Raw genomic sequence first — 22781 nt, 5'->3', positions numbered from 1 at the left:
GTAAAGAGAAAAGGTTTAAGTGTTCAGCTGAACTGCAGCATGAGACCTACAGTGTGTGATAAACTGATGACCTGTGTTAAGGTGAAAAGTCTGAGTGAAGAAGAGCATAATCAGGTGAACTTAATCAGGTAAATGAGGGGGTGACAAAAGGCAAAAGTAAGAGCCACTTAGTGATGAGGAAGAAAAGACGGAGGGAAGAAAGATGGAGAAAAAAGTTATGTTTTCACACAGGTGACATCATGGAGCTGTTTTAGGTTAGAAAAATAAATTGCGAAATATCATAAACTTTTCTAGACAGGTTTACAGACCCATTCAATGGATCTTCATTGTCATTGTTTTTAAATCAATTCTGCCGCTCTGAGATTGGCATGAATTTAGAGTACAGCAAAAAGTCCTGATCAGCCCTCATTTCCTTTTGCCAAGCAGCCAGACTTTCTGCAATATTTTAAAGTGGTCTTGAGAAATAGTTCTCCAGGCTTTCTGAAGGTCTTTCAACCTTTTTCTTTGGCTGCTTTTTCACTCATTTTACGTTCAGTCCTTGTACCTGACCATTCTCAGAGCAATGCGCTTTTTTGTTGAAAAATGAAAAACACCAAAGATAGCACAATTTGACAGACAGAAAATAGTATTTTTGCAGCAACAAGGTGATTCCCAAAGAGCTATTATCTGAAAACTTGGCATATCTCAGCATGGTGTGCAGTGTGTCCTTAAAACATTTGAGGAAACTGGACAAGTGGAGGACAAAGGGCCTAAAAAATCTAATCACTAAAACTAGCAAATCAGTTTTAATTCTCCTCGTCCTATGCTTTTAACAGGCAGATGTAAGCGTGATCATATCACACCAATTTTAATCCAAATTGAGTTCTTGACATTCAATTATCTGTGTTGTTTGCTGATGTTTTATCTATTTGTATTGTTTTCTTGTCTCTCCAGTTGTACTTTGGTCAACTTCTGTTGTTTTTAAATGTACTTGATTTGACTTGACTCTGTGAACGTTGAGGCAGTAGAGGAGGACTATGAGAATAAACTCATCAGTTTTGATCAGTTAGTCACGTGACAGTACTTCTTGTTCCACTTGTTAATAGTTAGTTACTGTTTTCCACAAGTGTGTCAAAAGCACTTCACTTGATTGAAGAACTAATTCAAATTTGATATGAACACCAAACTAATTGTTCAGGGATTTGAGGAGTTCAGCCAAAATGAGTGACAAAATGAAGTGGAATTATTCTCTAAGTGAGGTGTGAAACCTCCAGAATGAGTCGAATCGAGCTCATCTCGTGTTTGTGACTTAATGCCACTACTGCTGTTTTACAGTCGCAGAGGTTTTAGTTTGTCGTCTTTGATGTATTTTGATGAGTGCATGTCATCCGCTTGCAGTCCAACAGACAGCAGTGAAGCTCTGACAGCATGAAAAAGGATGACGGCCGGCAGGCTTTGGCTCAGTGTGGATGGTGTTTACATGACAAATTACTCTGAACGATTGCAGCAGAAATCTGATGAACCCACCACCTTCAGTTGATCAAAGCTGTCACACAGGATGAGTCTTTAAAGATTACACACAATTTTATTTTTATGGCACAAAGCACTGTTTGGGAACTTTGTTGTATTAAAGCTGGTGTTACTTGGCATCTGATTCTTTTTGACTGATTTATTGCAAAATACTTTCTTAAAATGTACAGGACAAGTCTTACCTGAGTGTTGTTTTCTGTTTCCTTGTCGCCCTACATTTCCATCTATTATCCAAAGAAACTTACAGATAGGATTGACATTCACAGTTTAGTGCAAAACATTGGTGTAAGAATAAATAACTAAATCTGCATAAGTGTTAAAAAAGTGCAAAGTAAAATGTGTTAGGATGTTGGAGGTGTTCTCTGAAAAAAAATAGATTTTAAGAGATTCTTGAAGGCAGTGAGGGACACCATGTACTCAGCTCTCTGACAGAAAACAGGAACAGAGCCAAAAAGTTCTTGTTTAACCTCAGCTTCAAGTATCAGTCCAAGCAGTTCGAAACATGTTTAAGAGACTGAAACAGACTTGTTTTTTTAATGAGGCAGCACAGGCAAGGTGACATTGAAGGTGTCTTCAGGTAGGTCCAGATGGTCAGGTGTGTCGGCTGCCGTCTGTTTTTGTGCACCAGCTGAACACTTTACTGTTTTCTGTTGTTTTTCAGGGGAAGAGTTTTATGAGACGTCGCCATATGAGCCAATCCATTTCTCTGAGGAATTCAGACATGCCTCCATCATCTCAGGTAATACTGCTGTGTGTGTTTGTGATGTGTTTTCGTGCGGATTGAAAAAAATGACACACACATATCGAAGCTCCTGCAGTGACTGTTGATTTGTTGCTAGAAGCTGATTCAGACGAACTAAATTACTTGCTCACTCCATCTGTGAATGCCTGAATGAATGCTTGTCTTTGTAACCACAAACATGAGTGTGTTTGTGTGTGAGAGAGACTGTGCAGCTGAAGATGTCCTTTCATTAAAATCCTTTATCTTTCCAAAATTCTAGTGACAACAAAACGTTGTTGTTATTACTGTTACGTGTTCCTGTTTCCATCTCACTCTGTTGTGTTTTCTTGCCCCAGATCACATGCAAAATGTTGTTTAGTCATTTAGCCAAATAAAGGCTGAAAACCTTTGGAGCTGGACCGTGACATCTGTAGAATCAACAATCTGTGTGCCCAAAAGTCTAAAGTTTACAGGATTTGTGACTGAGAACAGAAGGAGGTTCTCTTATTTGAAATGCTGAAATTTAGCATTATTATTTTTATGCTCCACCTCAACAGCTGTCATCAAGCAATGTTGGAATGTAACTAAGCACATTTACTAGTACTGTAGCTTTATAATATCACAGTGTGTGAATATCAGCCACAAAACAGTGTAATTTAATAACGTCATTCACAGTTCTTTTTAGTTTTTTAGATTTCGGTTCAAATGATGATGGAGAAAAACTGTTGAATTGATATCAAAGTATCAGTTCCCCATCAGCCAGTGAAATGCTGCTCACAATTAAATGCACCCACCCACCACCTTCAGGATGCGCTATAAGGGTCCAGAGCTTTGTGGATTGGGTGGCATACAAAGGCAGAAGCTTTGGCGATCCGATCACTGGCTGCTGAAAGTGGCTATTGGGACATGGAACGCCACTTCACTGGTGGGGGAGGAACCCGAGCTTGTGCATGAGGTTGAGAGATACCATCTAGATATAGTTAGGCTCACCTTGATGCAGAGCAGAGGTTTTGGAACCAATCTCCTGGAAGGCTGGACTTTATTCCACTCTGCACAAGTCCAGTTGCCCCTTTTTCTCCAACCATGAACCACTTTGGCCAGTTAAAGTTTTCTGAGACCTCTTTGTCAAGTCAATGTGCATCTCTTTGCTTTCATTCGCTCTCATCAAAACCGTGTAGAGATTCAGGGAAACAAGGACTCACATAAAAAGCAAGCTATCACAGCAAAAAGCTGTCATCTATGAATTGATTTAAACATTGTTTTCTGTCTGACTAAAAGTAAACGACTGGGATAAGTCCTGTCTGATCTCCTGCATATTTGTTCATGCTTTGTGAAGCTTTCTTTAAACTCTGCAGCTCAGTCCAATCTCAGGCAGCGCAGTTGTGTAACATTTCAATTATTTCCAAAGTCCTAAAACTGAAAACAAGAGCTGATTCTGAGCTGATTAGGTTGCTGTCAGGTGGATTCAGAGTGTTTGCCCTAATCATCAGCGAGCCTGCTGACGACTCTGTTTTATCGCCTCATGTTCTCAGGTGTATAATAATCTTATTTATCAGAATACAGCAAAGGACCATTTGATTAGTTTTTGTTGCTTTAAAACTCCCATTACAAAAAAGGAAAAGAATAAACCTGTGACACAAAAGCAAACAGAAATGCACATAGATGTAATCAAATGTTCAACTAGTTGACTTTGACATGTGTCACTCTATGGTTGGCTGTTCTGTATTAAACCTACTGCACAACCTCGGACTGTGTCAGCTTCACACAAGTGTTTAAATGTCAGGAGCCCCGGATAATACATTGACATTTACACTTTCTGAGAGTGTGTGCGTGTGCGTGCGTGGGTGGGGGTGTGTGCGTGTGTGTGTATGTGTGTGTGTTCAAACAGCTGTGAAATAGACTCACGGCTCTGTAAATTGGCCTCTGCTCTCTCCGATTAACACAAGTACAAACACAGTCAAAGCAGAAGAGCTGCAACCAATGCAACTTCAAAAGCACTTTGTGTCACTATCTGTAACACACACACACACAGTGTAGTGCAGTGTAAGAAGTAGTGCAGGTGTTGTATAATAGTTAACTTATTTCCAATTTCAGACTTATAACAACATCAGATAACATGACGTCTACATGTTCACTCGTGCATGTGTGGTGCTGCTGTTTGTCAGAGCCATTTGCTGTCACATCACCTGTCGACGGGAATCTTAAAGCATGATGTGACGATCCACATCGAGCCAGTCTGTGAATGCTAAAAGCAGATAAAGAGAGGAAAATACAGAGGGAGGGAGCGAGCGGCGGATGGAGGGAGGGAGGGAGAGATAAGAGGATAATACAGAAGTGTGTTAAATAGCAGTGGCAGAAGAAAGAGCGCTGAAACATTTAAGTATGTCTCAGACAAGAGTGTCACAAATTGATTGGAGGGAAAGGCTAGGCGTGACAGAGTGTTTATGAATATGGAGTTGTGTATTTTTATGAGAAAGGAAGTTTGAAAAGCAGTTAACTGTTAACAGCCTTGACCGAAGCAGCAGTGATATGTGTGAAGCTAAAACGAGCAATAATGATTGATGTAAGGGACCAAGCATACAGTCCTGTGTAAAAATCCTGATCCAGCCCTCATTTCTTTAACGTGGTCTTGATCAATAGTTCTCCAAACTTTCTGATGGTCTTTCAAATTTTTTCTATGGATATTTTCTGCTTTTTCACTCATTTTCAGTCCAGTCCTTGTACCTGACCATTTTCAGAAGAATGTGTTTTTTCTTTGTTAAGCCACCTAACTCTGACCTATGAATCATTCAAGCAGAAAAAAAGGCTTCTAACTCAAGGGATGAACCAGTGTTGTGTCTACACATAACAGACAACTTAGCAAAGAAGCTATTTTAAATTGTATCTGTAGGCACTTTGTTACTAGCAGCCTGTCACAAAGACACATCATTTGTTCCCATTTCTTTAGTTGCATCTATGAAAAACATCAAAGATAACACAGTTTGACAGACAGAAAATAGTATTTTTGCAGCAACAAGCAACAATTACCAAAGAGCTGTTTGGGCAAGTGGAGGACAAAAGAAGAAGTGTCAGGCCTAAAAAACTATCTACAGCAGATGAACAGTATCTGAAAGTGATGTCCTTAAGAAAGAGGAAAAAATCCAGCAAAGACCTGACACAGGACCTGAGAGATGCATCTGGACCTTCAGCTGATCCATCTACTGTTGGCCCAAGCCTCATCAGAAATGGTCTGCATGGAAGGGTGGCTGTCAAGAAGCCATTCTTAAGGAAGGGGAACAGGGAGAAAAGGCTGAGGTATGCCAAATGACACAGGAAGTGGACTGAAAATCAGTGGCGACAGGTCTTATGGAGGGATGAATCCTCCCCACAGCCCGGACCTCAACATTACTGAAGCAGTGTGGGATCATCTTGACAGAGAATGTAACAAAAGGCAGCCAACATCCAAAGAAGAGCTTTGGGATGTCCTTCGAGAAGCCTGGAGAACTATTCCTGTTGACTACTTAAAGAAATGACAGAAAGCTGGTCTAAGAGGGTTCAGGCTGTGCTGAAGAATAAAGGTGCTCAGACCAAATATTCACTTTAGAGCTCTGTTTTTGTCTTATATACTGTATTTATATTAATGTTTAAATAAATACTATAACTATTTTCTGTTTTTCTGGAAATAGTTAACTAAACAAGAAGCTGATCAAAACTTTTGCACAGAACATTATTTCTATATTATATTGTACTACTACGTATACTATTGTCAGCAGAAGTTTTGAGCTGATCAACTCTGCCAGATAACCTGCTTCAGATGTTCTATAGGTTGTGTCTAAAGGGCAGTATAACACCTTCAAAATGCAGACAGGCAGTAAAGTTAGAAAAGTTTTCGATAGTTGCTCAAAAATAGGCAAGATATGAGCAAGAAGAACTTCACACTCCAAAGCATTAAGAACACAAAGCAAAGACATGACTTATTGAAAGGCAACTGAAAATAACTGAAAAGACTAAATGTCTGACCAGAGGATAGAGGCAAATGCACATCTTATAAAGCAAAGTGCACCATGTGCAGTTGAAGAAGTGTGACAGTGAGATATCGGATGAGAGAATATTACAGCCTGCAGCAGATAATGTTACACTGTCAGGTGTTAGAACAGAGGATGATGCTGGATAGAGACCTGCAGAAAGACACAGAGAAGCAGTCAGAGAGAATTAACACAACTTCTGCTGAGCTGTGAGTTCTCGAGCTGGAAGAAGTCAGTAAAATCTGTTCATGTCCTATCAGTGGATGATTTCCAGTAATTATTAGAATATGCTGAACAGAACACATTCAATTTGCATATGGTGTGTTTGAATTTCATCCTTTATTTTAGTTAACTTTGGTCATTGAAGAGTTTGATGTGAAATAACAGCTTGAAATTTCCTAACCTGGTCTCATTGCACAATGTAAAACAGAAATATTTATATGCACACCGATGAACACATTCAAGAATGTTTTAAAATGATTTTTCAGCACTAGTGGCCTTTATTGGAAAGTTGCTTGACAGGAAATGGGGCAGAGAGAGGGGAAGGACATTTAGCAAAGGGCCCCGAGCCTGGACTCAAACCGAGTTGCTTAAGCCTCCGTATATGGGACACCTGCTCAACCCATTCAGCTAACCGGTGCAGATGAACACATTTTTAACATCACATCACCAGTGTACTTTATTTCATTAAGAGAATGTCGTTTATGTGTCCTGCATGTTTTCTGTCTTTTACTTCTAGGTTAGAACTAATCAGCCATCATGCAACATTATGAGAGTATATTTTAATGCAAGCTATGATTGCTCCCTAACACTGACCAACTGACATGTTAATGTCTAAACCTAACAATGTTTAACCAGTTACTTTGTACTCCCTAAACCAAACAACAAGTCAAAACACAAATCAAGTTGTAAATTAAAGTAAATTTTGAGATCCCTGAGATCAGATTACCAGACCCTCAGCTTGATAATTGTGTTTCGCCTCTCTGTCAAACCTCTCTGAGCATGAACATTTTCATCTGATAATCTCTCCTGTTACGACAGTTTCTCTATATGCTTTGGGACTATGCTCCTCTACGCAGTTATATTTGTGTATACTTGCATGAAAAACTGGAAAACTTTGTGTTTTAGGACACAAATAGAATAATCTTAATGGCACTTGTGAGACTGTGTTTAGTGATCTAATTAAGAGTTAATTTGACCACCAGTTCAATGTCCCAAAGTGGGTCCCTCTCTTCTCTTGGGGGTTCCCCATGAGTCTATTCTGGGTTCTTTGTATTTTACTGTTTAAACTCTGAGGATAATTATGCACAGCCATGATTCCCACTGCTGTGTGAAGGATAACCAAATTATATGTCTTGTTAAAGCCTGGTGATGCATCCTGCTTCACTGAAGAAAAATAAATTATGTGCAAAAATATGTTTCTAAATCAGAGGTTACATACTTCATCATTTCTTATTTGTCTCTCCCTGAGGTGTCATTGGGATGGTCAGACAGTTGCTACTCAGCCAGCCTGGAAAGTTTTGGATGTTCTTCCAATAACTGCACAATTTTCACGTTATTTCAGAGGATATTAACATGCAATGCCATGTGCACTTTAAGGTTTTATTTTCCTTTTATTAATTTTTTGTTTGTTTGGTGTTTTATGCTTCCCCGGAAGTTGAACATAAGAGCTGCTTTTCAGTTCTGACCAACTCTGTGACACCCTCCTCGTCCTCACCCCTGGAGCTCCTCATCTGTCACAGTCTTCATCTCCTCTGCTTTATCCCCATATCCGAAAAACGTCGGATTTTGATCTGAACATCATCTGTTTCTTTGGAAAAGTTTTATTTATGCCGATCGCTGTTTCAGATCAACTTCTGCTGTTTGTTTAACAAATATGTTGAGCTCCTTTTAGCTGATTGTCTTCTTTCTAACTCCTCTAACACAATATTTTCCTAATTTGAAAGTAAAACTCTGTAGCTGCAATTACATGGAAATACTTCGTTTGGACTGGCAGATTGGGGTGGTGGTCCCCCTCTTTAAAAAGGGGGACCGGAGGGTGTGTTCCAACTATAGGGGTATCACACTCCTCAGCCTCCCTGGTAAGGTATATTCGGGGGTATTGGAGAGGAGGATCCGTCGGATAATCGAGCCTCGGATTCAGGAGATGCAGTGTGGCTTTCGTCCTGGCCGTGGAACAGTGGACCAGCTCTATACCCTCGGCAGGATCCTGGAGGGTGCATGGGAGTTCGCCCAACCAGTCTACATGTGTTTTGTGGACTTGGAGAAAGCGTTCGACCGTATCCCTCGTGGAGTCCTGTGGGGGGTGCTCCGGGAATATGGAGTGCCGGACCCCTTGATAGGGGCCGTTCGGTCTCTGTATGACCGGTGCCAGAGTTTGGTCCGCATTGCCGGCAGTAAGTCGGATACGTTTCCGGTGAGAGTTGGACTCCGTCAGGGCTGCCCTTTGTCACCGATTCTGTTCCTAACTTTTATGGACAGAATTTCTAGGCGCAGCCAGGGCGTTGAGGGTGTCCGATTTGGCGACCTCAGAATCGGGTCTCTGCTTTTTGCAGATGATGTGGTTCTGTTAGCGTCGTCAGGCCGTGACCTTCAGCTCTCACTGGAGCGATTCGCAGCCGAGTGTGAAGCGGCTGGGATGAGAATCAGCACCTCCAAATCCGAGACTATGGTTCTCAGCCGGAAAAGGGTGGAATGCTCTCTCTCCGGGTCGGGAATGAGATCCTTCCCCAAGTGGAGGAGTTCAAGTATCTCGGGGTCTTGTTCACGAGTGAGGGACGAATGGAGCGGGAGATTGACGGGCGGATCGGTGCGGCGTCTGCAGTGTTGCGGGCTCTGCACCGACCCGTCGTTGTGAAGAGGGAGCTGAGCCAGAAGGCGAAGCTCTCTATTTACTGGTCAATCTATCCTCACCTCCCCATCCTCACCTATGGTCACGAGCTGTGGGTAGTGACCGAAAGAACAAGATCGCGAATACAAGCGGCTGAAATGGGTTTCCTCCGCAGGGTGTCTGGGCTCTCCCTTAGAGATAGGGTGAGAAGCTCAGTCATCCGGGAGGGGCTCGGAGTAGAACCGCTGCTCCTCCGCATTGAGAGGAGTCAGATGAGGTGGCTCGGGCATCTGGTTAGGATGCCCCCTGGGCGCCTCCCTGGGGAGGTGTTCCGGGCACGTCCCACTGGGAGGAGACCCCGGGGGAGACCCAGGACACGTTGGAGAGACTATGTCTCTCGGCTGGCCTGGGAACGCCTCGGGGTCCCCCCGGAAGAGCTGGAGGAAGTGGCCGGGGACAGAGACGTCTGGGTTTCTCTGCTCAAGCTGCTGCCCCCGCGACCCAACCCCCGGATAAGCGGCAGATGATGGATGGATGGATACTTCGTTTTCATGTGTTATACCATGTGACAGAAACCTTTGAGAACCACCAGTCTAATGCATTCTCTTCTGTCTCGAACTCAGTGAAAGGTATGATGGGACCAACCTGTGCTCCCTGACAAACAACCATGAGTTAATCCTGCTGCATTATTTCCCAAAACCTCGTCTTTGTTCCTTGTGCTCCTGAAGGTTTCATAATTACCTAATTTATTCTGTGGTTTGTGCTCTTTATGCTGTTGATCGGGCTGTCTGGACCATGAACATTTAGCTGACAATTAATTCTCATATAAGTCATGATGAATAACTATTACTTTTTTTTTGTTAATTTTCAGCCACTACCATGTCAAAAGATTCAAGGAGGAAGTGGGCAGGGTTTCTTAGATCAGGGTATGAGCACTTTTAACACTTTTAAAACAAATATCCCCACAGAGATGGTGAGCTGTTTGACTTTGGAACTGAATCTAAAACTCTAAATGTAACCATTCAAGTATTAGAAATTGACGTAGCATAAGTGCTGCTAATTCTCTACTCAGGTTCAATTAAGCTGAAAATAGATGCAGATGCTAAATGAATCAGACTATAGAGAGCAGAAAAAGAAGTGGAAACACTGATAGATGACATTTGTGTGGGAAGACTTAGTTCAAAAATGGTTACATGGACATATAAAAGATCAAGTTCAGTAAATGATCAGAATTCAAAATGATCAGTTTAACCCCCCAAAAAGCAATTAATTTGGCTGTTATCAATATTTTATGGTCATTTCCATCACACCTGTTTTTATGTATGAATATGATAATGTTGAACTTTTCAGAAGTTATTTTGAGCTCTGGATTTTGATTCTTTGTGAACTTGAATCTTCCATTTTGTCAGACTTCCCTCAGCCAGTACTGAATTATGGAGCACCATCTGTATGCAACCTCCACCCATCATCTTCTGGGCAAGTGGAGGACAAACACAAAACACAACAGTGTCTTATTCATTATATCAACTTGATACAACTTGATATTTATCTTCATAAGTCTCATTCACCTTGTAGCCTTACCTAGACATTTTTAAAATTTTCTATGCATTTCATATCTGCCAGTGAATTTCAAATGAAGTCAACCACATAACGAGTTTAGTCCTATTGGACTTTTTCTATGTTAAAGGCGATCAATGCGATTTTCTGCCAGTTAAATACCCCTGCAGTCACTAAGAGGGGAAATTGGATATTATAATGAGCAAAACAAAACATTAACTGACACATTCATAGTTTTTGCAGCTATTTAAATGTACTTTAACATTTCCTCATTATGTTTGAGAGGAAAGCAATTCTGAGCGCAATTAAAAGTTTTTGTTGTTACAATTCAGACGTGCAGAAACACAACCTCAAGGCCTCAGAAGGAGAGGAAACTTACTTTCACTTCCTCTAATTGTATATAGGAGTGTGTTCCCTGCTCAGAAACTAGAAAAAAAGGAGATCAAAACTTAAGTAATGAATTATGGTTTTCACTTATTAAACCCTCTGGGGTCAAGGGTTAAATTGGCTGTTTTTGACTACTTTTGATTTTATCTTTATATTTCACCTTACTGTTTAAAAACTAAAAAAATTTGCATTGTTAGGTGTCAATATTTTTTTCAGCACAACCTCACATGTGTGACTTTACTGTTATTTTTCGTTTGACATACTGTATTAACACCGCAGACCTCCACAAGACAGAGGGGCACATCATAGGCCTGACACAGCAGTCACTCTCACGACTTTCCCCCCTTCAACAGCAACCAATTGCCTCGTGATTTTTTCCATTGGTTAATTTAGTGCATTTTCCACCAATAGGAAAGCAGACATCATGTTAGGTTTTTTTCCCCTCAGAATAGCATGTTTTTACCATTTCTTCCTGCACCAAATGTGACGACAATATTCAGGAAAAAGTCGGGTGTTAATTATTTTTCATAAGTCTGGTATTACTGGGCTGATCATCACAATTTTAAAACTGGTTTATAGTTTGAAGTCCGCACTTTCAACACAAGTTAAAATCAGAATCAGAATTGAGTTTATTGCCAAGTAGGTTTGCACTTACAAGGAATTTGGCTTGGTGTAGTTTTTGGTCTTGATGGACCGCAGTCTCCTGCCAGAGGGGGGAGAGTTTGTGACAGGGGTGCAAGGGATCAGACAGGTCCTGTAGAGATGTAAGATTCCAGCCAATCACCTTCTCCGCAGATTGAATGACAAGCTGCAGTCTGCCCTTATCCTTGGCAGTGGCAGCAGCGTACCAGATTGTGATGGAAGAGGTGAGGATGGAGTCAATGATGGAGGAGTAGAAGTGCACCATCATCGTCCCATCATCGCCGCAGGAAGTACATCCTCTGCTGGGATTTCTTGATGAGGGAGCTGATGTTCAGCTCCCACTTGAGGTGCTGGGAGATGATAGTTCCCAGGAAGCGGAAAGACTCCACAGTGTCAATTGTGGATTCACAGAGGGTGATGGGGGTAGGTGAGGCTGAGTTCTTCCTGAAGTCCACAACCATCTCCACTGTCTTTAGAGCGTTGAGCTCCAGGTTGTTGTCCCTGCACCAGGTTGCCAGATGGTCAGCATCCCATCTGTAGGCAGACTCGTCACCATCAGAGATAAGTCAGATGAGAGTGGTGTTGTCCGCAAACTTCAGGAGCTTGATGGACTGGTGACTGGAGGTGCAGCTGTTGGTGTACAGGGAGAAGAGCAGAGGAGAAAGAACACAGCCCTGGGGGGAACCAGTGCTGATGGGCTATGAGTCAGAGATATGTTTTCCCAGCTTCACGTGCTGCTTCCTGTCAGACAGGAAGTCTGTAATCTACCTGCAGGTTGGGTCAGGCACACTCAGCTGGGAGAGCTTCTCCTGAAGCAGAGCTGGGATGATTGTAGTAAAAGCAGAGTTGAAATCCACAAACAGGATCCTGGCGTAGGTATCTGCAGAATCTAGGTGCTGGAGGATGTAGTGAAGGGTCAAGTTGACTGCATCGTCTACAGACCTGTTGGCTCTGTCGGTAAACTGTAAGGGGTCCAGGAGGGGGTCGGTGATCTCTTTCAGATGTGAAAGCACAAGGCACTCAAAGGACTTCATAACCACAAAGGTCAGGGCGATATGTCTGAAGTCATTAAGTCCTGTGGATTGGGAACAGGAATGATAGTGGACGTCTTGAAGTAGGCTGGTACATGACATGTCTCCAGCGAGGTGTTGAAAATGTCTGTGAACACTGGAGACAGCTGATCAGCGCACTGCTTCAAGATGGATGGAGAGACAGAATCTGGTCCAGCAGCTTTCCAGGGTTTCTGTTTCCTGAAGAGTTTGTTGACATCTCTCTCATGGATGGAAAGAGTCGTCACTCAGTGGGGTCACATGAGTGCCATTGGATCGGATTAATGGCTAAATTACAATAACATTGAGTTATTAAGTTCATGTAGACACCTTAATCTGACAAAAAAATTTGGATCGGGTTACTCGCGATCGGATTACTCACAACCGGATTAAGGATTAAGATTACTGTTGATGTTGCCACTGTCGGAAAGAAACAAACAATGCGATGGAGAATGCGCCGTTGTGCATCGCGTTTGTGCCATAACCAGCTCATCACAAACTTAATGTAGAGGGACGTAGCTTCATCTTGCTCTGCGTTCGCCATCTTTCTCCAATGCCTTGGTTTTGTTGTTGGTGGTGAAGAGGTCAACCGGAAGTGGCTCTATTGGCGATAGTTGAAATGGGTACAGCGCCACCTATCGTACCGGCGTATGACATGCTTTGTGCCAGTGATTTGATTAATTTACCGCCATATATTCAATGATAATTACCCCTGCTCAAATAAGGAGCATAGCCCACCTATAGCTATAATCGAGTTAATCTCATCATGTAACCCCACTGACTGAGGTGGGTTGAGGGGTGGGCCTTGGTGGACTTGGTGGGTATTGGTAGAGGTGCCCAGGCCCCTGCTGAGGTGGAGGTGATACACTGAAGCTGAAGCTGTTGAGAGGTGTCGTGGGAGATAGTTACAGGACTGTCTCCTTGTCTGTCGAAGCGACGGTAGAACTCATTCAGGTTGTTGGCTAAGCGTTGGTCGATTATGGAGTGGGGGGCTTTAGGCTTGTAGTTGGTGATCTGCCTGAGCTCTTTCCAGACAGATGCAGAGTTGTTGGCTGAGAACTAGTGTTGAAGCTTCTCAGAGTACAGTCATTTAGCCTCTTTCACTGCCTTGCTATACTTGTACTTCGCCTCTTTGAATCTGTCTTTGTCCCCACTCCTGAAGGCCTCTTCCTTATCCAACCTTAACCTTCTGAGTTTGGTTTAAAATGGAGATTTAGTGAGGCTGCATACCTCATCTTAAATATGTCATGTGATTTGGAACATCCATTGACTCCAGAGGGCTCACTTTGAGAGGCATCAGTCTGAATTTACATGCTTTGAATGATTTTTTTGTTCCCCACCCCACAATATTGGGTTGCTCAGTTCAGAGTTGCTTGCTAATTGAACACAATAACTCAGAAGCTGATGGCTGTTTTCACTGCTTCTCTGATCTAAATAAACAGCTCTTCATCTCAATTTGCAGTTTCAGCTGATTAGTCTGTAGCTCTGATCATCTCATTCAGCTGTTCGACATGAAAGCTGATCTGAGGCTGTTTAGTGGCCCACCTGAGCCCCTGTCCTGGTCACATGATGCCGTAAAGGATCAACTAGGCCTGAACAGCTCTGACATGATCACATGACTATCTGTAATATGCAGGAGAGAAAGAGGAGAGAAAGGAGGAATCTCAGAAAATAAAAGAGGGCACACAAGTGGAGATGAAAGATGATGAAGTGAGACTGGAAGGGATGATAGGAGGAAAGGAAACCAAAATGAACCCAAAGAGAAACGAGGCAAGGATGGATTATAAAAGACCGGAAAAGGAAATGTGAGACGACAGCTTGTGAAAGCAGAAAACAGAGGAGAGTTGATAGCAGCAGAAAAGAGATCATAGCAGATAATCTATCCACGGGGGACAGCAGTGAGACGTTTCCTCCTGACGCAGCTTCATTTGTGTGCATTTGGTCAGAATGTGGTTCACATGGTGACCTGTACGTTTAGAGGAGGTAAAACAAAGACTTGTGAAGACATGTTGAATTTCAAACACAGTCCCACATCAAAATGTGTCATCGCCACGTGTACACGGCACAAATCGTACCCGTGGTGAAGGTTGGCTGAATGGAGCAGGATGAGCCATTTTTTACTAAGAAAAAAATTACATAAAAGTTTGATTAGAGCCTCTAACTAAATTTCAGGATTTGTCTTATCAATTAAAATAATCGGAAGTAATCTATGAAAAAGTGTTTAAATAACATTGCTTCTTAAAAGAAGTGTTCCTGTGGCTCAGTTTACCTGAGGTTCGAAGTAGGTTGATCTGGGTCTAGGGGTGAGTTGCACCATCTGGGGGTAAACTGTTCATCTAAATAAATCTAAATCAAACCCATCAGAAACTTTCCTCTTTAAAAAGATAATTTAATAGTATATTTTTATTTTATAAATAGTAATTGAAACTATTTTTACATTTTTTTTAGTAATAATTGATAAATGTTACATACTTATATAGTGCCTTTTAGACTTGTCTTGGTTCTGCAAACTGCTTTAGATGTGTTTGCACTCTATATACAGTATGCAGTGCCTTTTCTCTACAATTAAATACCAGGTCCAATGTGGGCCTCAGTCTCTTGTCCAAGGACATTCTGACATGTGGAAATGAAAAAACTGGGGGATCGAACAGTCGTCAGAAGACCATCCTGTCAGAAGACCATCAGTCTACCAGCAGAGTCACAGCTGTCCCCAGAAACCAATTTCAACCCATAAAGACTCACCCAACAACCCAGATGGTCTGGTACCAGAAAAGTTCCATAACACACTCCCCATCCTGACTGGTTAAGGCTCTGGAGCTGGACGGTGGTCATAATATTCTGGCTGATGAAATTCTATGCTTCTGTTCACACATCTGGTGTCACACCGGTTGGTTTTGTTATGTTTTTAGTTCTTGGTTTTGTCATGTTTCCTTTGGTTTTCCTTGTTCTGTCATTAAGTTCACTCACTTCACCTGTGCTTTCCCCTTCAGCTGCACTCCATCACTAATCACCTCCCTTCAGTATTTAGTTTCCAGGTTGCCCCATGCACTCTGGGAAATCCCCACCGTCATTGTCAAGTCAAGTCAAGTCAAGTCAAGTCAAGCCAAAGCTTGACATCTTGAATTGACTTGAAACCAACTTGACTTCGGGTCATTAATACGTTTACTGGACATTTAGATAAATCCAGGGATTCACATACCACTGTTATTACATATTTAAAGTGATTGAGCTGTCCATGGTCCTGAAATGCAGTTCAATTTAGGATGGAAAAAAGATAATACTGTGTAAGAGTTTATATAATGAAGTCTATCTGATCAGTTATTTAACACCTTAACCAGTCTGCAGGGTCACTGTCATGTTTATAACCTGCCTTGTGGTAGATTACTTTCATCTCAATTAGATGATCCAGCTGCATCCTGTTCATACATCAGCACAACATCACTAAATCATCTGTAGAACAGGGCTCTCCCATTAGCACCTTACCTGCTCTTAAGTTTAAGAGCAGAACAAGTTTTGGGATTCGCAGAAACTTATTGATGTTCACCATGAACATTCATTTCAAATGTTTCGAAGTTGCTGGGAGACAAAATACCCCCCCAAAATGTTGATGTCTAACAGTTGTTTATAATAATTGTAAAATTGAGGTTTAATGGAGCTGACACGAACATACACCTCAGGTTCCCACAACTCTATTTTTAAATGTATCATTGACATTTCAGGCACTTTAAGGTAATGTTAGAAGAACAAACAGCTCTCAACTCTTCCATTCCTTTTTAAACTACCATATCAATTATTGTGTTTTGACAGCCACTTATTATTTTACATACATCCATCCATCCATCCATCCATCATCTGCCGCTTATCCGGGGGTCGGGTCGCGGGGGCAGCAGCTTGAGCAGAGAAACCCAGACGTCTCTGCCCCCGGCCACTTCTTCCAGCTCTTCCGGGGGGACCCCGAGGCGTTCCCAGGCCAGCCGAGAGACATAGTCTCTCCAGCGTGTCCTGGGTCTTCCCCGGGGTCTCCTCCCAGTGGGACGTGCCCGGAACACCTCCCCAGGGAGGCGTCCAGGAGGCATCCTAACCAGATGCCCGAGCCACCTCATCTGACTCCTCTCAATGCGGAGGAGCAGCGGTTCTACTCCGAGCCCCTCCCGGATGACTGAGCTTCTCACCCTATCTCTAAGGGAGAGCCCAGACACCCTGCGGAGGAAACCCATTTCGGCCGCTTGTATTCGCGATCTTGTTCTTTCGGTCACTACCCACAACTCGTGACCATAGGTGAGGATGGGAACGTAGATTGACCAGTAAGTAGAGAGCTTCGCCTTCTGGCTCAGCTCCCTCTTCACAACGACGGGTCGGTGCAGAGCCCGCAACACTGCAGACGCCGCACCGATCCGCCCGTCAATCTCCCGCTCCATTCGTCCCTCACTCGTGAACAAGACCCCGAGATACTTGAACTCCTCCACTTGGGGAAGGATCTCATTCCCGACCCGGAGAGAGCATTCCACCCTTTTCCGGCTGAGAACCATAGTCTCGGATTTGGAGGTGCTGATTCTCATCCCAGCCGCTTCACACTCGGCTGCGAATCGCTCCAGTGAGAGTTGAAGGTCACGGCCTGACGACGCTAACAGAACCACATCATCTGCAAAAAGCAGAGACCCGATTCTGAGGTCGCCAAATCGGACACCCTCAACACCCTGGCTGCGCCTAGAAATTCTGTCCATAAAGGTTAGGAACAGAATCGGTGACAAAGGGCAGCCCTGACGGAGTCCAACTCTCACCGGAAACGTATCCGACTTACTGCCGGCAATGCGGACAAAACTCTGGCACCGGTCATACAGAGACCGAACGGCCCCTATCAAGGGGTCCGGCACTCCATATTCCCGGAGCACCCCCCACAGGACTCCACGAGGGACACGGTCGAACGCTTTCTCCAAGTCCACAAAACACATGTAGACTGGTTGGGCGAACTCCCATGCACCCTCCAGGATCCTGCCGAGGGTATAGAGCTGGTCCACTGTTCCACGGCCAGGACGAAAGCCACACTGCATCTCCTGAATCCGAGGCTCGATTATCTGACGGATCCTCCTCTCCAATACCCCCGAATAGACCTTACCAGGGAGGCTGAGGAGTGTGATACCCCTATAGTTGGAACACACCCTCCGGTCCCCCTTTTTAAAGAGGGGGACCACCACCCCAATCTGCCAGTCCAGAGGCACTGTCCCCGATGTCCACGCGATGCTGCAGAGGCGTGTCAGCCAAGACAGCCCTACAACATCCAGAGCCTTGAGAAACTCAGGACGGACCTCATCCACCCCCGGGGCCTTGCCACCGAGGAGCTTTTTGACCACCTCGGCAACCTCAGCCCCAGAAATGGGAGGCCCCGTCTCCGAGTTCTCCGACTCTGCCTCTTCCGAGCACGTGTTGGTAGGATTGAGGAGTTCCTCGAAGTACTCCCCCCACCGACTCACAACATCCCTAGTTGAGGTCAGCAAAGCCCCGTCCCCACTGTAAACAGTGTTGACTGTGAGCCGCTTCCCCCCCCTGAGACGCCGGATGGTGGACCAGAATCTCTTCGAGGCCGTCCGGAAATCGTTCTCCATGGTCTCACCGAACTCCTCCCAGGCCCGAGTTTTTGCCTCAGCAACCGCCGAAGCCGCAGCCCGTCTGGCCTGTCGGTACCTATCAGCTGCTTCCAGGGTCCCACTGGCCAAAAAGGCCCGATAGGACTCCTTCTTCAGCTTGACGGCTTCCCTCACCACTGGTGTCCACCAGCAGGTTCGAGGGTTGCCGTCACGACAGGCACCGACCACCTTACGGCCACAACTCCGATCAGCTGCCTCGGCAATGGAGTCACGGAACATGGCCCATTCGGACTCAATGTCCCCCACCTCCCCCGGGATATGGTTGAAGCTCTGCCGGAGGTGGGAGTTAAAGCTCCTTCTGACGGGGGATTCTGACAAACGCTCCCAGCAGACCCTCACAATACGTTTGGGCCTGCCAGGTCTGATCGGCATCCTCCCCCACCAGCGGAGCCAACTCACCACCAGGTGGTGATCAGTTGACAGCTCCGCCCCTCTCTTCACCCGAGTGTCCAGAACATACGGCCGCAAGTCCGATGATACAACCACAAAGTCGATCATCGAACTGCGGCCAAGGGTGTCCTGGTGCCAAGTGCACATATGGACACCCTTATGTCTGAACATGGTGTTCGTTATGGACAGTCCATGACCAGCACAGAAGTCCAACAACATAACACCACTCTGGTTCAGATCGGGGGGGCCGTTCCTCCCAATCACACCCCTCCAGGTCTCACTGTCATTGCCCACGTGAGCATTGAAGTCCCCCAGCAGAACGAGGGAGTCTCCGGTAGGAGCATTCTCCAGTGCCTCCCCCAGAGACTCCAAAAAGGGTGGGTACTCTGAACTGCTTTTTGGCGCATAGGCACAAACAGCAGTCAGGACTCGTCCCCCCACCCGAAGGCGGAGGGAGGCTACCCTCTCGTTCACTGGGGTAAACCCCAATGTACTGGCACACAGCCGGGGGGCAATAAGTATGCCCACACCTGCTCTGCGCCTCTCACCACGGGCAACTCCAGAGTGGAAGAGAGTCCAACCCCTCTCAAGAGGACTGGTTCCAGAGCCCAAGCCGTGCGTCGAGGTGAGTCCGACTATATCTAGCCGGAACCGCTCAGCCTCGCGCACCAGCTCCGGCTCCTTCCCCAACAGAGAGGTGACATTCCACGTCCCAAGAGCTAGCTTCAGTAGCCGAGGATCAGACCGCCAAGGCCTCTGCCTTCGGCTGCTACCCAGCTCACATCGCACCCGACCCCCTTGGCCCCTCCCACGGGTGGTGAGCCCGTCGGAAGGGGGACCCACGTCATCATTTCGGGCTATGCCCGACCGAGCCCCATGGGCACAGACCCGGCCACCAGGCGCCCGCTGCCGGGCCCCACCCCCGGGCCTGGCTCCGAGGGGAGGCCCCGGTGTCCCATATCCGGGCAAGGGATCACGAGGTCCAAATTTTTTGTTCATCATGGGGGGTCTTTTGAGCTGTTCTTTGTCTGGTCCCTCATCTAGGATCTGTTTGCCTTGGGTGACCCGGCAACATAGCTCCCAGACTCATTGGGGCACGCAAACTCCCCCACCACGATAAGGTGACAGCTCAGGGGGGAGTTATTTTACATATAAAAAATGTTAATGATGTTGAATTTTAACTTTTTCTCTGAAGTCAACAACTTAAAACATAATACATAATAAATTACAGACTTAAGTAATTGTTGAATTTTAGAAAATGTACCAACCTTTGTGTAAATGGTGTAAATGATTGACTTTAAGGTGATAATCGCGCTATATAAATAAACTGAATTGAATTTGATTAAAACAGAATAGGTCATTTAGTAAATTCATTAGATACTAATAGAAATATATATAAATAATGTACAATACAATGTGTTTTTCCTCATAGATCTCCGCCATTGTTACACGCTGTGACCTTAAACAGTTTGATCAGCACGCTGCCTGTGACTTCCTGTTAATCAGTGGTTTGTATGTGTGAAGCAGACGACTGAGAGGCAGCAGTGGATGAATTTTTCATGTGAACCTGTCTGCAGGTCTGAAACCCTTCAGTGTGTCCCGGGGCCCACAGAGACGAGGCTCTGAGTGTCAGGAGGGGATTTTTAAACGGTGAACCTGACAGCAACGTGCACGACAGGCGTTTGTTTAACACAGAGGGCGAGTGGCCTTCTGTCGCTGCATTCACTTGTTCTTCACCTCTTCCTTCCTTTTTCTTCTTTTTTCTTCTTTCTGTCAAATCTGACCTCTTTTCCTCAGCTACCCCTTCCTCTCTAGTCCCTCCCCCCGTTTTCATATACACTCACTTCCTCTCTCCGGTTCTGCCTCTGACCTTGTTAGATCACGTCTCTGTGGTGTGTAAATATGTGTTCATAATGGACAGTGGAGCACACAGTGTTTTAATAAAACATTATGTGAGCCAGTGTTTGTATATATATGTGTGTGTGTCTGTGCATGTTTGTACACCCCAGGGTTCGGCTTTGTGTGCACATCCTGTAGAGGCTGTGTGAGAGAGAGATAACAGGACAACCCAGGGCAACTCTCTAATTGGCCCATGCTCCTGCCCTGGATGCTCGCTGCCTTTCTCGTTATATATATCTGTTGCCTTTCAATCGCGGCTCTCCTGATGCTCTGCTGTAAGGCAACCAGACGATGCGTTAAAGGTGGAGGGGAGATGGAGATGTGGAGGAGGGTGGGGCCTCAGAGGTGATGTCTCAGGTTGAGAGGGTTAAACGGTGAGACTGAATCTAATGAAAGACTCACACTGAATGGGAGGCGGTCATGTTATGCAGCCTGTATCACCATTCAGTCTTGGCTTCTTTTCCTGGCTGTGATATAAATGTACTGCTGTATGAAGCAATAAATATTAGAAAGGACTCCTGGTTTCAGTCATCTACTCCTGGTGGAGGGAAATATGCTCATCTTTATTCCATAAGATTTTTTTTCTCCAGTTTAATGCTAAATCATGCCTATCAGTTCCGTACAGTCAACTTCTTTGAATATTTTCTTGTTTTAGTCTCTTTTTTGTATTGCCAGATAATAAGACAAGTACAAAGCAGAGAGCTGCACTGTTTCCACTCGTTCAGCTGCGTGTTACACACTTATAATGTTAGGTGTTGTTTTCGTGCTGGTTTACCTTATACTTTTGTTTAACCCTTGTTAATTGATTGCTGTTACTTGCATGTAATTTAGTAAGCTAACATAACCTGTATTGCTTTCTGATTATAGCTTCATGCTTGTATGATGCTAGTTTGCCAGTAGACATAGTTATGTAACTGCTGATGGCTCGGTGCCTTTCTTTGTCTCTGCTGTTTGTTGCTGTAAATGGCAGTGTGCTTGTTAGCTGACAGAGCTGCATCAGGTTTGGGAAGATTTTCATCATCCTTTCAGCAGCTACAATATTTCCATACAACTGACATGGTATATTTCTTTTTCTGTGTTTCTCTGCATGCCACTCAGTTGGACGAAACTCAGTTTTGTCCATGAACACTATTCTTTTTTATCCAAGAACTGTTGAGAATGAACAAATGTTACATCAGACTTCTTTTGTCAATGAGTCATGAATGATGAGAACAGTTCTGGTTTGGCTTGTATCAAGGAGCAAGAAGCATTAAATGTTTGAGTTGATTTGCAAGATGACTACTGTGAATCTGTGTATTGTACAGTCCAACTGTGTTGGACTGCCAATAGATTGTCATTAATGTTACACACTGGAACTTTAGAGTTCATTATTTAAATGTTTGTATGCTTAATGTTGGAAGAAACTGTTTGGTTCTGTAATGTATACTTTGGAAGTTACTGTATACTAAGCATTAATAAAGAAAGGTGTCGCCAGGCAGAAAAGCTGCAGAAAAGAGTAAAATAATGTCTAAATATTTTAGTCTTTCTTCATGCGGATGCAGCAGTTTGAGTGCGATTTACAATAAGAAGCTGTTTAATTAACATGGTACAATCTTTTTGATTCACAAAAACCAAAGGAAGTCAAGTTTCAGTTTATATCCTCCTGTTAGCCTGCACAGTCGGGAGCAGCTACAGCTGCTGTGAAGTCTTTATTCTGCAGTCATTAGGAGACAGTGTCAAACTGCACAGAGCATCAAGCAAAGTGTGCTTCCAGCAGAGGAGGCCTGCTTCATTTCACATAGTCAATAAGCTTGGATGTAAGGAGGTGTTAGCTGCCCCTCAGAGACCAAACATGCTCATTTAACTGAGTGCATTATGGCAGGACACACACTGAAGTGGCAGCAGAAATTATTCATGGGGCTGGAAGCACAAGTTTCCTGCGCATCCATGAACACGTCGTCAAATGCCCGGCATAACGAGTGCTTCACAAACCTCAGTGGTGCTGAGCTACCTTCATTTGGATTTTTGGACATAAGCTGTTAAATCCTTGAGCATGTTCTCCGGCTGCATTGTCCCACTTCAAAACCGTCTGTGTTTTGATGTGGAGAATGAGAATGTTCCGGCTGTCCTGTAGGAATATAAGCACATTGTAGCTTTATCTGTGCTGTC

The 22781-nt window shown here is 44.3% G+C and overlaps 1 protein-coding gene across 1 annotated transcript in view; it reads left to right on the top strand.

Moving 5' to 3' along the window:
• gfra2b (GDNF family receptor alpha 2b) overlaps positions 1 to 22781 on the top strand; it is a 165223-nt gene that overhangs the window by 79045 nt on the left and 63397 nt on the right. The window contains exon 3 of the mRNA XM_072372204.1: positions 2171 to 2248. Within this exon, the coding sequence (XP_072228305.1) occupies positions 2171 to 2248 (78 nt within the window). The remainder of the gene's footprint in view (positions 1 to 2170; positions 2249 to 22781) is intronic.

This window comes from Leuresthes tenuis, unplaced genomic scaffold (genome assembly GCF_036924035.1).
Source record: "Leuresthes tenuis unplaced genomic scaffold, fLeuTen1.0.hap1 SCAF_19, whole genome shotgun sequence".
In the NCBI taxonomy this organism is placed as follows: domain Eukaryota; kingdom Metazoa; phylum Chordata; class Actinopteri; order Atheriniformes; family Atherinopsidae; genus Leuresthes; species Leuresthes tenuis.
This window is presented reverse-complemented; position numbering and strand designations above follow the sequence as displayed.